The sequence below is a fragment of the Bos grunniens genome, chromosome 1, assembly GCF_055505025.1.
Source record: "Bos grunniens cultivar Pamir isolate PY7600 chromosome 1, Bosgru_T2T1.0, whole genome shotgun sequence".
Classification (NCBI taxonomy): Eukaryota; Metazoa; Chordata; class Mammalia; order Artiodactyla; family Bovidae; genus Bos; species Bos grunniens.
The window spans coordinates 101461592-101477638 of record NC_141165.1 but is presented as its reverse complement, the minus strand read 5'-3'; the positions used below and the strand labels follow the sequence as shown (position 1 = coordinate 101477638).

At 39.8% G+C, this 16047-nt stretch overlaps 1 protein-coding gene across 1 annotated transcript in view; it reads right to left on the bottom strand.

Moving 5' to 3' along the window:
• The window catches only part of LOC147380025 (uncharacterized protein NECTIN3-AS1-like), a 117773-nt gene extending 106888 nt beyond the window's left edge, over positions 1-10885 (bottom strand). Inside the window, exon 1 of the mRNA XM_086415558.1 lies at positions 10825-10885. Within this exon, the coding sequence (XP_086271684.1) occupies positions 10825-10885 (61 nt within the window). The remainder of the gene's footprint in view (positions 1-10824) is intronic.
• Positions 10886-16047: the final 5162 nt, after the last annotated feature.

Sequence of the window (16047 nt, the reverse complement as noted above, 5' to 3'; positions counted from 1 at the left end):
TAGGTGGGGGAGTACAGATTTACTACAAAGCTTTTCTATTTACAGCAACATTATGACAATTAGGAATGATTAGGAACCAAAGTATATTAAAAAGCCACTGCTTATGTTTTTACCCTGGATCATATGCTGGTGAGCTTGTCATTGTGAAAAGGAATATAAGGAATCACTTCTACAAAATCTCTAATTAACCCAAGGGACTTTCCACTGAGTTTATAGCCTAACAAGGATTCTAAATGGATTTAAAAGGTAAGCTAATGTAGCTGCTGCATTTTCATGAATAATTCTCAAGGGTTGCAACTGACGTGAAATAAGGGTATCATTTCTCCTTTCCATATACTAGCACTGCTTCTATGATGTGGGGAGAATTTCAGTCAGATACAAGTAAAAGATTCCTTGAGTACAACTTGGAACATAATCTCCATTATCATAGGGAACCTATTGGTCTTGTTCATCACTATATCTTTAGCACCTGCCACAGTGTCTGGTCCATAATAGGAGCTCAGCAAATATATTCAATACATGTTTGAGCCTGTTTGGAAACCATACATAGTATATGTACAATAAGTATGAGTTGCTATGATGTATGCGTTTCTTTGATGGCTCAGATGGTAAAGAATCTGCCTGCAATGCAGGAGACCCAGGTTCAATCCCTGGGTTGGGAAGATCCTTTGGAGAAGGGATCTTCTCCAAATTTGGCTTTGGAGTACAGAATGAAGCAGGGCAAAGGCTAACAGAGTTTTGCCAAGAGAATGCACTGGTCATAGCAAACACCCTCTTCCAACAACACAAGAGAAGACTCTACACAAAGACATCACCAGATGGCCAACACCGAAATCAGATTGATTATATTCTTTGCAGCCAAAGGAGAAGCTCTATACAGTCAGAAAAACAAGACTGGGAGCTGACTGTGGCTTAGATCATGAATTCCTTAATGCTAAATTCAGACTTAAATGGAAGAAAGTGGGGAAAACCACTAGACCATTCAAGTATAACCTAAATCATATCCCTTATGATTATACAGTGGAAGTGAGAAATAGATTTAAGGGACTAGATCTGATAGACAAAGTGCCTGATGAATTATGGACTGAGGTTCATGACATTGCACAGGAGAGAGGGCTCAAGACAATCCCGAAGAAAAAGAAATGCAAAAAGGCAAAATGGCTGTCTGAGAAGGCCTTATAAACAGCTATGAAAAGAAGAGAAGAGAAAGCAAAGGAGAAAAGGAAAGATATAAGCATGTGAATGCAGAGTTCCAAAGAACAGCAAGGAGAGATAAGAAAGCCTTCCTCAGCGATCAATGCAAAGAAATAGAGGAAAACAACAGAATGGGAAAGACTAGAGATCTCTTCAAGAAAATTAGAGATACCAAGTGAACACTTCATGCAAAGATGGACTCAATAAAGGAAAGAAATGGTATGGACCTAACAGAAGCAGAAGATATCAAGAAGAGGTGGCAAGAATACACAGAAGAACTATACAAAAAAGATCTTCATGACCCAGATTATCACGATGGTGTGATCACTCACCTAGAGTCAGACATCCTGGAATGTGAAGTCAAGTGGGCCTTAGGAAGCATCACTACAAACAAAGCTAGTGGAGGTGATGGAATTCTAGTTGAGCTATTCCAAATCCTAAAAGATGATGCTGTGAAAGTGCTGCACTCAATATGCCAGCAAATTTGGAAAACTCAGCAGTGGCCACAGGACTGGAAAAGGTCAGTTTTCATTCCAATCCCAAAGAAAGGCAATGCCAAAGAATGCTCAAACTACCGCACAATTGCACTCATCTCACACACTAGTAAAGCAATGCTCAGATTTCTCCAAGTAAGGCTTCAACAATACCTGGACTGTGAACTTCCAGATGTTCAAGCTGGTTTTAGAAAAGGCAGAGGAACCAGAGATCAAATTACCAACATCCACTGGATCATCGAAAAAGCAAGAGAGTTCCAGAAGAACATCTATTTCTGCTTTATTGACTATGCCAAAGCCTTTGACTGTGTGGATCACAATAAACTGTGGAAAATTCTGAAGGAGATGGGAATACCAGACCACCTGACCTGCCTCTTGAGAAACCTATATGTAGGTCAGGAAGCAACAGTTAGAACTGGACATGCAACATCAGACTGGTTCCAATAGGAAAAGGAGTACATCAAGACTGTATACTGTTACCCTGCTTATTTAACTTATATGCAGAGTACATCATGAGAAACACTGATCTGGATGAAGCACAAGCTGGAATCAAGATTGCTGGGAGATGTATCGATAACCTCAAATATGCAGATGACACGACCTTTATGGCAGAATGTGGAGAAGAACTAAAGAGCCTCTTGATGAAGGTGAAAGAGGAGAGTGAAAAAGTTGGCTTAAAGCTCAACATTCAGAAAACTAAGACCATGGCATCTGGTCCCATCACTTCATGGCAAATAGATGGGGAAACAGTGGAAACAGTGGCTGACTTTATTTTGGGGGGCTCCAAAATCACTGCAGATGGTGATTGCAGCCATGAAACTGAAAGACACTTACTCCTGGGAAGGAAAGTTATGACCAACCTAGACAGCATAGTAAAAAGCAGAGACATTACTTTTTCCACAAAGGTCCATCTAGTCAAGGCTATGGTTTTTCCAGTAGTCATGTATAGATGTGTGAGTTGGACTATAAAGAAAGCTGACGGCGGAAGAATTGATGCTTTTGGAAGGTGGTGTTGAAGAATACTCATAAGAGTTCCTTGGACTGCAAGGAGATCCAACCAGTTTATCCTAAAAGGAGATCAGTCCTGGGTGTTCATTGAAAGGACTGATGTTGAAGCTGCAACTCCAATACTTGGCCACCTGATGTGAAGAGCTGACTGATTTGAAAAGACTCTGACTCTGACGCTGGGAAAGATTGAGGGCAGGAGGAGAAGGGGACGACAGAGGTTGAGATGGTTGGATGGCATCACCAACTCAATGGACATGAGTTTGGGTGAACTCTGGGAGTTGGTGATGGACAGGGAGGCCCTGCGTCCTGTGGTTCATGGTGTCAGAAAGAGTTGGACATGACTGAGCAACTGAACTGAGCTGAACTGAACCCATTACAGTATTCTTGACTAGAGAATTCCATGGACAGAGGAGCCTGGCAGGATATATATAGTCCATGGGGTTGCAAAGACTCAGATATGACTGAGCAACTAACACTACCCTTTTCACACATGTGCTCCCTATTGTTTGGGAGTGAGCAAAAAGGGAAGATTATCTGCAAGTGTTGTATAACTCTTATATACACAAGATATACAAGAGCATATATATTGTTGTATAACTCTTCAGGGGCAGTTAAAGAACTTTCTATGATCTCATTTGAAAGGTTAAGTTAATTTCAGGAAAAGCTACTATCTATAGTTTAAGTCTTTGAGCCTGTACCATGCACTGTTGATACCCCACTCATATCCCCTTGGGCTTTTACCAATAGAGTCCCCTCTACTCTCCAGCTAGCAGTATCTGTATCTCTTTAGCCAAGGGCTCATCTGACTGACCATACCAGGGCTAGCTTCTTGGAGGTATGACCAGTACAGTCTTACTGTACTTTCTATACTCAGATGGGGGCCTTATGCTTGGAGAATTACAATTCTCCGCTGTTGCTCTATTGAAATTCTTAGTAAGTTTGTGTTCTATAAGTGAAGTCCAGTGGGGCAGTAGAACATGTACAGGGGGTTGGAGCCTCCACTCATATGCACCCCTCTCCTCTGGCCTGACCCAGTGACTTCGGCCTCTTTCCGCCTTTGGCCGAGGAGCTAGACACAAGTTGCGTGAGAATCAGGGTCAAGCACAGGCATACAACACATTCCATGTGCCCAGTGATGGGATGGGTTGGAGCATGGGACAACTTGTGAGCATCTGCAGTTGCCCTGTGAGTATCCCTCTACCAGAGTGATATATTAAATAAATACCAAGCCCTCATAAAAACCCGCTCACATACACACACATGCATGCACACGTGCAGAGAAAGAGACAAGGAGAGAGGGCTTTTCCTGGATTTTTGAGCCAGGCGCTCCACATTATCATTTTGCTTTGGACCATGCAAATCCAATAGTTGACTCAGTGGAACTCTCTCTGCCCCCAGACATGGCAGAGCAGCAGTGCCAGAGAACAAATGTCTACCCAACCCTTCTCACCCCACCCTTAATTCAAGGATGAGTGTTGGAGCTGGTGGGAGGATATGTGTTCTACAGTGGCTCCAGAGGTCTCCAGCAGGATTCAGTTCCTTTTATCATGTGGTAATTTGATAAAGTGCTCTTTTTTCTTTTCCCTTTTGGCCATGTGGCATGTGGGATCTTCGTTCCCAACCAGGGAAGGAACCACATACCCTGAGTTGGAGTACAGAGTCTTAATGACTGAACCATCAGGGAAGTCCCACTGACTGATAAAGCACTCTTGGCCACCTTTCCTTCTCTGCCTCACTTCCTCACTTCCCCGCTGGTGCTTCCTAAGATTATCTTCCAAATATACCACTTGAATTTGAATCCTTGAGTATGTGCCTGGAGAAACCCAAAGTAACAGTGATTCAAAAGCCAATATTTGAGGCATTTCTAATATCTTTTACTAATTGAAAAACAAGTATTTCCCAGAGAGTGGGGTCCGTTCTTCCACAGGCTTCTCTGTAATTCAGAGGCTTTGGGGTTTGTATTTTTGTGTACCTTTTACTCTCCAGGATGCATAACCAAACAATCATTTCTCCTGTGTTTATTTCCTCCTTCTCCAGTTTGAATGCAAAGGGCTCAAGCTCTCTAAGGATTCCTCCTCATTCTATAACTCTATGACTCTCCTGGCCTCTTTTGAAAAGAAAAAGTTGTTCTGTACTTGTTACCACAACATACAATAATTTTCTGTGGATTTCTGAATTCTGTTATGGTAGTGTTTGATTTTGTTAAATATGACCCTCACTGACAAAAATTATACAATGTATTTATCATCATTTGTTCTGGAAAACAAATATATTTATTGAAATATATATAAAATATATATTTTATATTGAAACAAATATTTCAACTGAATCTGAAAATGTAGCTTCAACATTTCTTTCCAGATTTGGGAAGGAAATTGAAAATGGTGGAAAGGTACGGAATTTTTTAAGACCAAAACATGTTTTATATTTAATTTATTTCTAAAGTTTTAAATCTTTATTTTAAAATTTTATTTTTATACCATGAATCAATGATGATGATGACGATTCTGTGTCTTCAGGCAGTGCTGCTTTCTGCTGACATGAAAGTAAGAAAGTTAAAAGAAGGTGCTATCAGTGTACTGGTCAAACCCCACAGTTTCAGAATGCCTTAGAGAAAAAAAATATGACACTGAAAATTAGTAGTTAATTTCCACCTGCTCCCTCTTCTCTCCAGTGATTCATGAACTCTTGGATAAAGCTGGTTTCAATCATTGATTTTTTTTAAAAAAGGTCCCTTCCCTTGCTACATCTGAGACCTAATAGATGCAGGATGGAAACAACCAAACTTGCTAAGGGAAATTCCAGATTATCTCCCAACATAATGACCTTACGCAGACCTCATCCCTTCTAGGAATAACCCTGACTAATAAGCCTCTCAACTTTGAGGTACCTGCTTGACCTATCTCCCATGATTTTTCAGTTCTAACTATCCTCTAACCTAGCCGTGTCTCAATTCCTTGTCCTAGTGAAAAGTTCATTCATGTCGTCATTATTTTAACAAAAAACTAATTGGTAACATACAGTGAGATTCAGTGATCTATAACTCAAGTACAACTGTGGCTGCAGAATGGCAGCATCAGTATCACCCAAGGAGTCTGTTAGAAAAGCAAATTTCTAGTCCTCACCACAGACCAACTGAGGTAGAATCCCTGCATCCAGGGACCCATGCTGTAACTACCTGTCCGGGTGATTCCTATGCAGCTATAATTTGAGAAGCATTGGTCTTGGTCTGGATTGGGGCCCAACGATTGCAGTTCTAATAAATTTTCAGGTGATGTTGATTCTGCTAGTCCAGGGACCACACTTTAAGAAACATTGATTGAGAGGTTCAGGTTATTATTTCTGCTACCTAACAAATGCCTGTTTCAATTGCCTCAAATTATAAAACTTTAAGCTCTGCTTTGTCCAAACTAAATCAATTTTACTGTGAATGTTTCAGCCCCAACTTGCCAACTCACATCTTTTTAAATTTGGTAGCAATTAGAGACAGTTGCCACTTTACCCTGTTACTATTATATTCTCATTATTGTTTCACTTGCTTTATCTGAAAAGCTCATAGCATGTTCAACAAGGCACAAACTTAAAACTAGATTCTATGAGTATAAACTAAAGATTTACCATATTACCTGTCTAATTTTGAAATAGTGACTTACCATTTCTGAAGCCTATTTTCTTATCTGCACAATAGAGATTAGATGGATTGGAAGAGATTATGTACTTGAAAAAATCTAGCAGAAGGTCTGGTATATAGTAGATGCTCAATAAATGTTATTTAAACTTTTATATCATACCTTCTAAAGCCAGGTAATGACATATGTTAAATTAATTCAACTTTTCAATCTTGTTTATGTCTTCAGAATGCATTTAGTTTCTTTTAAAAAATGGATTTAACTTTATTGTCTATATTTTACTCCTCTGTTTTGGTGACCTCTAGGAAATATAAAAATACTAATTTTCCTCTGATTTTTAAAAATACCTATAATTTTAAAAGTACAAAAGACTATAATAGAATGCTATTTATATAATAGACTGTACTAGTTCTAGTATTCAGTTTCCAGTATTTCCTTGTCATTTGATGTCAAATAAAAGTCATAGCAAAATGTACCCTAAAATATTTCATTAGGAGAAACAACTTCAACATTGACTAAACATTTCATCCAAGCACCTGAATTAAGTTTTAAAACACCTCCATCAGGAGAGGAAGAATTAGGAACACATGGACTAGAACCACATTGGCTAGTTAATAAATCAGGACTCATACTTGATCTATCAGAGTAAACTGCAAAGATTACAATATAGTCTGTTCAGTTCCATCATTTAATGCTGGGCTGGATGAAGCACAAGCTGGAATCAAGATTACCAGGAGAAATATCAATAACTTCAGATACACAGATGACACCACCCTTATGACAGAAAGTGAAGAACTAAAGAGCCTCTTGATGAAAGTAAAAGAGGAGAGTGAAAAAGTTGGCTTGAAACTCAGCATTCAGGAATCTAAGATTATGGCATCTGGTCCCATCACTTCATGGCAAATAGATGGGGAAACAATGGAAACAGTGACCGAATTTGTTTTGGGGGCTCCAAAATCATTGCAGATGGTGACTGCAGCCATGAAATTAAAAGACACTTGCTCTTTGGAAGAAAAATTATGAGCAACCTAGACAGCATATTAAAAAGCAGACATTACTTTACCAACAAAGGTCCATCTAGTCAAAGCCATGGTTTTTCCAGTAGTCATGTATGGATATGAGAGTTGAACTATAAAGAAAGCTTAGTGCTGAAGAACTAATGCTTTTGAACTGTGGTGTTGGAGAAGATTCTTGAGAGTCCCTTGAACTACAATGAGAGCCAACCAGTCCATCCTAAAGGAAATCAGTCCTGAATATTCATTGGAAGGATTGATGCTAAAGCTGAAACTCCAGTACTTTGACCACCTGATGCAGAAAACCAACTCATTAGAAAAGATTCTGATGCTGGGAAAGATTGAAGGTAGGAGAAGAAGGGGACGGCAGAGGATGAGATGGTTGCATGGCATCACTGACTTGATGGACATGAGTTTGAGTAGGCTCTGGGAGTTGGTGATGGACAGGGAGGCCTGGTGTGCTGCAGTCCATGGAGTCGCAAAGAGTCGGACATGACTGAGAGACTGAACTGATGGAACCCTAATTTTAAAATAGTTTTTAAATCAGATTTCCATAAAAGCAATGCGTGCATATGCTTACAAAAATCAAATAGAACCAAAAAAGTTATCAGGAATATCAGCAATTTCTTTCTCTACATTTCCCCAATCCCAGGTCCTGTTCCCTAGAGGCAACCTCTCTTTAACTACTAATTCCTGTATTTATAAGTAGTATGTTTATATTGCTATTCTTGATATACCATTGTTACATACGTTTTATGCCATTCTATGATAAATGAGAATTTGGCTATTTCAACACAACTACCACCACCCCTCTTCCATTCCTCCCACTAGAACTATGTCAATTTTAATTAAATAATCTAATCATGTTTAGAGTATTTTGACTATATATAGATGTTCACTACAGAGAAAAGTAGTGGTATTATCAGTCAGTTTCACTATGTTTACATTTTCTTTCTTAGTGTTTTAAGTTTTGTTCCTAGAATTCCTAATTATTTTACTTTATTCTTGCAGGTTCTTATAACCATCTTCCCCACTCTCTCTCCTAGCCTTACTACAGCAAGTTTCCATCTCAACTTTCTGCTTCCACTGAGGCTGCTGCCCTTACCCAGCCCCTATATCAATAAATTGCAAAAAGTTCCTTCTAGTGAGTAAATTAGAAAATGGAGACTCACCCTGGCGGAACCAGTCAGGTTAAAGCAAGCATGAAGGGCACAGACTTAGGTAAACAAGGATGGCTTTCAGTCTCTATTTGCACCCCAGGGCCAGACACTGTTACCCACACAGTACTACTTGGCTAATAATACTTTGCAGACCTGAAAAGGTGGATCCCCAGCTGCAACTTGGGTTTAGACATACTTTGTTGGAATCTTCCAGTGTATTAAAATGTATTAGAATTAATTTAATTAATTAAATTAATATTTGACAATATGCTCTGTTAGTGAGAACATGGCTAAGCAGTTACCTTCATACATGGTTAGTAAGAAAGCAAAAAAGAAATCACACAATCCTCACAGAGAGAAATTTGACAAATTCTAATGCAGTTACATATGTATTTATCCTGTGACACATAAATTCCAATTCTAGGTATCTGTTGTAAAGATTTACTGGTAAAAATTCAAAATGACTGGTGTCCAAGGCTATACTTTGTTTTACAATAGCAGTAAGCTGGAAAAAACAAACTTCTATTAAAGTAGAGTGGCTGCGTAAAGAAGTGTTGGCAAACATTTTCTTCTTTTTAAAAAATATTTATTTATTTATTTTTGACTGTGCCGGGCCTTTGCTGCTCAAGCTTCTCTAGTTGTGGGAAGCAGGGGCTACTTTTTGTTCGAGTGCACATACTTCTCACTGCGCGGCTTCTCTTGTTGCAGAGCATGGGCTCTAGAACTCACGGGCTTCAGTAGTGGCAGCGTGTCGGCTCAATTGTGGTTTCCGGGCTCTAGAGCACAGACTCAAACTCAATAGTTAGGGTACTCAGGCTTAGTTGCTCTGCAGCATGCAGGATCTTCCCAAATCAGAGATTGAACCTGCATTGGCAGGTCTCTTGCATTGGCAGGTGGATTCTTTACCACCTGAGCCACCAGGAAAGCCCAAATATTTTCTATTTGGCCAAATAGTTAATAATTTGGGCTTCATGGGCATAGAGTCTCTGCAGCAATACTCAAATCTGCCATCATAGTACAAAAGCAGCTATAGACAATAAATGAGTGTATCTGTGTTTCAATAAAACTTTATTTGTAGTCACTGAAATTTGACTTTGTATAACTTTTGTGCTACAAAATATTCTTCTTTTGTTCTCAGCCACTTAAAAACATAAAAGTCATTCTAGGCTTGAAGTCCATATAAAAACAGATGGCAGGGTAGATTTGGCTCTCAGACTGTAGTTTGTCAGTCCTGGGAAAAATCATAGTATATACCAATGTTATCCTGAAGTGAAGTGAAGTGAAGTTGCTCAGTTGTGCCTAACTCTTTGCGACCCCATGGATAGTAGCCTGCACCAAGCTCCTCCGTCCATGGGATTTTCAAGGCAAGAGTACTGGAGTGGGTTGCCATTTCCTTCTCCAGTGGATCTTCCCAACCCAGGGATCGAACCCAGGTCTCTCACATTGTAGACAGACGCTTTACCATCTAAGCCACCTAAAGAATTGAGGAAAATACCTGTATTATGATATGGATCCAAACTGTGTTAAGTGAAAAAACAAGGGCAGATAGGTGTTTATTGTATGCTATTGTTTGTGTAAGAAATTGAAAGAAATATGAGTACATATGTATATTGTTTATATTTTCAAAAAGAAATGATGGAAAGATAAACCAAAAACTAGCTAAAGCAGTTACTTAAAAGGGGAGGTACAAAACAAGGTGATAGGGATAGAAATGAGAGCAAGACTTCTGTGAATATAACTTATTGTTTTGACTCTGAAATATAGTTTTGACATAATTAACAAAACAAAGTCACAAAGAAAAAAGTTATTTAGTTACCCACATTTAGAATCTAAACTTCCTTTCTCTTGAGATATCGAAAGCTCTGTCTGGCCTCATCGAGTCTACCTTCCCACATGGCAGCAGTCTGAGTAAGCCATGGTTTAGCAACTTTCTTTTCAGTAAGACATATATTCTGGGTGGGTATTAAAGTTTGCAACTTCTGCCCTAGGAGAAGCAAATGAATTAACATTTGATGCTTAGTAGGGTGGTAATAGAAAACTATTCATTATTTTGAGCACAAGCATGCAATGATAAAAGTAGTATTTCAAGAAGATTAATCTCTCAGTGTTGCATGCACTGATTAGTAGTGGGATCTAGAGCCTGATTCCAGAAAATCAGGAGACAGAGACAGGTTTCTGAAGGCCCTGTCCAGGGAGCCTGTCCCACTGAGACTCACTTGACGCTGCCCTAGGCATGGATCCCCCAGGCCTGCAGCATCAAATACTGATCATCATTGCCATTCAGGTGAAGCTCAGGCCTCAAAGCCTAGATCGCTCACACACTCACCTCCTGGGCCCCAAAGGCCTGCTGAAGCCAGCTGCTTGACCACCTCCTCAATAGGAGCCATGGTCGAGTTTGGGAAGGAGCTGCTTTCCTGGGACTAGGGAACCAGTGTGCCCATCAGTCAGGCCATGCTTGTTAGGACTTCTGGATGGCCGCGTGGCTCCAGGTCGGGCAACGTTCTGTGGCCAAGTTGGGGCATCGGGGTGACCAGCCTCAGGTGCCTAGGTGGTCAGTAGAGGGCAGCCACCCATGCTTCACCTTTCTCCATCCTGCACCCAGTGCTTTGCAGAGATGAGAGCAGGGGTGGGAGGTGGCTTGGGGTGGGGCACTGAGCCTGCGGCTGTGGAGCTGTCCAGGCATTGTGCTTCACGACTAGGGCTCCCTTGCCCCGCCGTCTGGGGGCACACCCACTGCCCTGAAATCACAGCTGTGGCACTAGAAGTGTCTGGGGAGCCAACTGCCCCTTCTCAGAGCCAGAGGACAGGTCACTGTGCAGGGAGCAGCCTTAGAAAACATCTATAAGGTGCCTCAAGCATCATGCCCATCCTCTGGCAGACTCAGGGTCAGATCTTGAACTCAGGCCACCGGGTGTGGATGGAACTTTATTTCAATAAAAAGACCAGTGGCCTGTCTCTGGAGGGTGGCAGGAGAGCAACACCAAGGTGTGGGGAAAAAAAAAACAAAAACAGTTTTGCTTAAAAAAAAAAAAAAAAAGGAATTGCCCACGCTGTCTAGGATAGGTCCTGGACTTGATCCATTTCTCCCATCCTGTACAGCATCCTTCCTTTCACAGCACGTTAACTTAGGTCAACCGATTCAGTTCTGTGTGTCCTTGGCCCGTGTCAACAAAAAAGCAAATATGTTAAAATGGGATGAGTTCTGCAGGTCCTTCCAGCTCTAAGATTCTATCAGCCAGAGAACTGTGTTTCCATATGTGGGAGGGGGTGTGGAGAAGAGGTAGTAGTATTTAGCTTCGATGCCCCCCCCCCCATTCCTGTCCTTTAACTATAAAGGAAACCAGGAAATAGAATATATTTGATCCAGCATGCATATGAAAATTAGACTATAGCTGGTCCCCAGAAACGACTTCTAGGGTCACCCTGTATGTCTCTGCAGACATTGGGAGGCTCTCCTGAAGTCTCATCTTTTATGGGTAGACTAGCCTACCACCTCTCACCTTACACCCAATTACTTTCTTAGGAGTAGGGATTTTAGTTAACGAAATGCATACACTGGCATAAGTACTCAATCTTAAAACTCTACTTGTTTCCAGAGCATTCATGCTGTAAATAGCCATCAATCCTACTTTGCGTGTGTATAGTTTTTAGATAATTCCTTTTGTACAAATTAAATAGTTTCATCATGGCTGTCTTACTTCTCTCGATGAAGATGATAAGATCTCATTTTCCTTTCAGCTTGGGAGAAAGATCCTGGAGAAGCTTTAGAAAGATCAGTAAATCAGTCTTTCTTTCCCATTTTCTCAAAAAACTCCATGGCTTATCTTCCCCATCATATGAGAAAGACTCCTTTTCAATATACTCTCCAATTTTGAGAGAAACAAACTGCCAGGAGCTGAATTGCTATCCTGTGGCTAACAGGAAATTCCTGGCTTCTAACTTCTGGCTCTAACTTCTATGGGTACCTCTTTAAATTGTGAAGATTAGTGACACAGTAGATCACTGCGGGCTGTCCTGCCTTATGAGAAGACCTTTGGGTACACGTGCTTTCCTCTTTATTCCCTGAGTCAACGACTACAGGCAGCAGGAATTCTTAAGAACAAAGACATGCCTTACACATCAAGTATTATAATTTTTGTATAGTGTAACAAGAAATCCAGTATCCTATAGACAAAATAAAATTGGAGGTACAATCCTTGAATATTTATAAACCACTCTTATTTTTTATATTTCAAGATAAGAACCACAGCCAGCCAAACAGGCAACTTGGGAGCCTCAAAAGCATCAATCAGTCAATTTCATAGTTGGCATCACTGCCTTTTTTGGGGACCACTTTGTATGAGGTAGAAGGTGCCCCTGCTCTCACTAGGACAGACGAAGAGAGGTGAATAAAGAGGGTAAGAGTGAGCCAGCCTATTCTCCATGGAAGAGCAGAGAAAGGAGAATCAGTGAATACTCGCTCTTTCACCTCTTTCCCAAATGCCTCTTACTGTTTTTGCATTATGTGTCTTTTCCTTCTAAACTTGGACTGTTTGCATAGATCAACAAAAAGTGTCTCTAACCTTGCCAATGATGTTGAATTTTCAAGAACTGCTTGACTTCCTCTAGACCAGATTTTTAGATTTGGGATCTGAAACTTTGCTATTTAAATTGCTCTTTTCCTCTTCTCTTTCCATGATTTTTCTATGTCCCAATATACAGAAGAAATATATGAAAAAAAAATATGGAATATATTCATTACAAGCATTATCTATTCTTTGATTTTCTTCATTTGTTCATTTAACAAATATTCTTTGAATGCATCTATATATTAGCTAAGTGCTGGGTATGTATGTAGTAGTCAGCCAAATAGACTAGGTTATAATGAAGCTTATACTTTTGTGACCTTAAATCAAATAAATATTTGCCATATAAAGAAATAACCAGGGATAACCAATATAGAATGGAAGGTCAGCAAAGACTTCTCTGAGGGAATAACACATATGAACATCATATGAACAGTAATATTATATGAAATATGAAAAATATTTGATGACGATTCTAAATAAATTAATCTACCTTATGATATAAAAATAATTACATATTTGTAAAATAAATGTAATAGAAAATTTGAACGTTTATTTGTGTGTAAAGGTCTATTTTGTCTGTTTGTTTTTTTAAAAAAATTGAGATCAGTTTCATCCAGCAAACTTGCACTTTTCTAGTACTATCAGAGAAGATCCCAGATAAAAATAGTTCTTTTTTTGATGTGAGTGGGGCTTACTAAATAAAGCAGTAATGGCAAAAGCAGTGAACCAGATACACTTAGATTTATAAGGAAGGAATTTAAAATCTCAATATGAATGAGAGAGGAAATCTGTTTAATATTATAAGCAGACCTGAACTCTTCTTTGATTATGCCTTTGCAAGCAATTGCAAAGGAAAGAACATACAACATGAAGGAAGCATTTTTCTAGACACTATCTTGGTTAAACTTGTGAATCCATGAAATACAGTCTGCCTCAAAGTAGGCCCAGATTGGGCCCACCTTCAAAATTACTGAATTAATAAGATAACGCATTTATAACTTGCTTTCTCATTTATAAAATGCTTAATTAACATCCCACCTGATTCTCAAAACAGATCTTTGAAGAAAGTATTATCACTATACTGCTGCTGCTGCTAAGTCGCTTCAGTCGTGTCCGACTCTGTGCGACCCCATAGACAGAAGCCCACCAGGCTCCCCCGTCCCTGGGATTCTCCAGGCAAAAACACTGGAGTGGGTTGCCATTTCCTTCTCCAATGCATGACAGTGAAAAGTGAAAGTGAAGTCGCTCAGTCGTGTCCGACCCTCAGCGACCCCATGGACTGCAGCCTACCAGGCTTCGCCATCCATGGGATTTTCCAGGCAAGAGAACTAGAGTGGGGTGCTGCACTATACTACCATTTTAAAGAAAAAGAAAAAAAAAATAGAACTTAGGTGATATACTTAAAGTGAATTAGTAAGTGGGGAAAATAAGCTTCAGAACTTGAATTTCTGACATGAAAGCCTGTGGACTTGGTGTTGAATCACATTGCTAAGCCTTGTAAATCAGTCTCTAAGGCTGTCCCAAGAGAAGTGACAGACAGACTTCATATGGTGAAATGGCAGTTGGACAATCATACTTTCTGCTATGTCCCTTCATGGAGAGCAAGAGGTCACAGCCTCATTTCATCCTAGATTTCTTCAGAGACCCATTAAAGGATCTCACATTCGAAAGCAAAAGGGCAGATAAATCTTCACTTTCAACACGGTTCTGTGGCACTTGTGACTAGCGCCTGGAGAAGCAAACTTGGCTCAGGTGAGACCAACACCTGAAACTCATAGATTCATTTCTGCCTTGAGTGTCTTTCATAAAGATGGATGAAAAAAAAAAAAAAAAAAGGAGGGTACAGAGGTCTCTGAGTAAAGTGAGAACTTGTAAGCATACTGTGAACATTTCCTCCCAGAACAGTATTAGTGGAAAAGGTTCTTCACAAGCCTGATTTGCTCCTTTTTTTTTTTTTTTTTTGCCCGCCAAAAATACAATTTATTTAATTTTTCAATTATCAAAGATTATAATTGTACAATATTGAGAAGTATAGAATAAAATCAATTATTGGATGACAGTTGCTCTACAGTATTGTGTTGGCCTCTGCCACACATCAACACAAATCAGCCACAGGTATACATATGTCCCTTCCCTCCTGAACCCCCCTCCCATCTCCCAACCCATCCCATCCCTCTAGGTTGTCACAGAGCACTGGATTGAGCTCCCTGTTTTACACAGCAAATTCTCACTATCTATTTTACATATGATAATGTATATGTGTCCATGATTCACTCCTTAAAAACCTAGAATTCTGAAAGGAAGTGTGTGTATGTCCCAATAATTTCAATATTTTTAAAAAAGCAAGTTTCTGTCCTCAAGCAACATGATAATAATTACAGTAATAGTAATAATAATAATAGTGATGTGGAAAATAGGACACTTTTACTTATTTTGTCTCCGTTATCAGTTTAAGCATCCTTGAATTATTTTTCATTCCAGAGTATTTAGGTGGAATACAGACAATATCTAATTACACAAAAATGGCTTTCTAAAATCATAATAGCAGTGGTTGAGCAACCCTACAATCATTTCTCAGGTGGTGTTAGCGGTAAAGAACCCTCCCGCCAATGCAGGAGACATAAGTGACAAGAGTTTGATCCCTGGGTCCGGAAGATACCCAGGAGGAGAGCATGACAACCCACTCCTGTATTCTTGCCTGGAGAATCCCCATGAACAGAGAAGCCTGGCAGGCCACAGTCCATAGGGTCACAAAGAGTTGGACATGACTGAAGTGAATGAACGTGCATGCACAATCATTTCTAAAAATGATTCTTGCAGAAGGCTAGAAAGGTCCATTCCAGGAGTAGATATATAACCTAGTCCTAGCCAAAGAAACACGAGAAAGATCTCTTGGAAAACTTTTGGAAGGGGTTTCAGTATACTGTTGAAGAAAAGATGTTCACTTCCAATTCTCCCTTCCTCTTGCCTTTAATTTGACT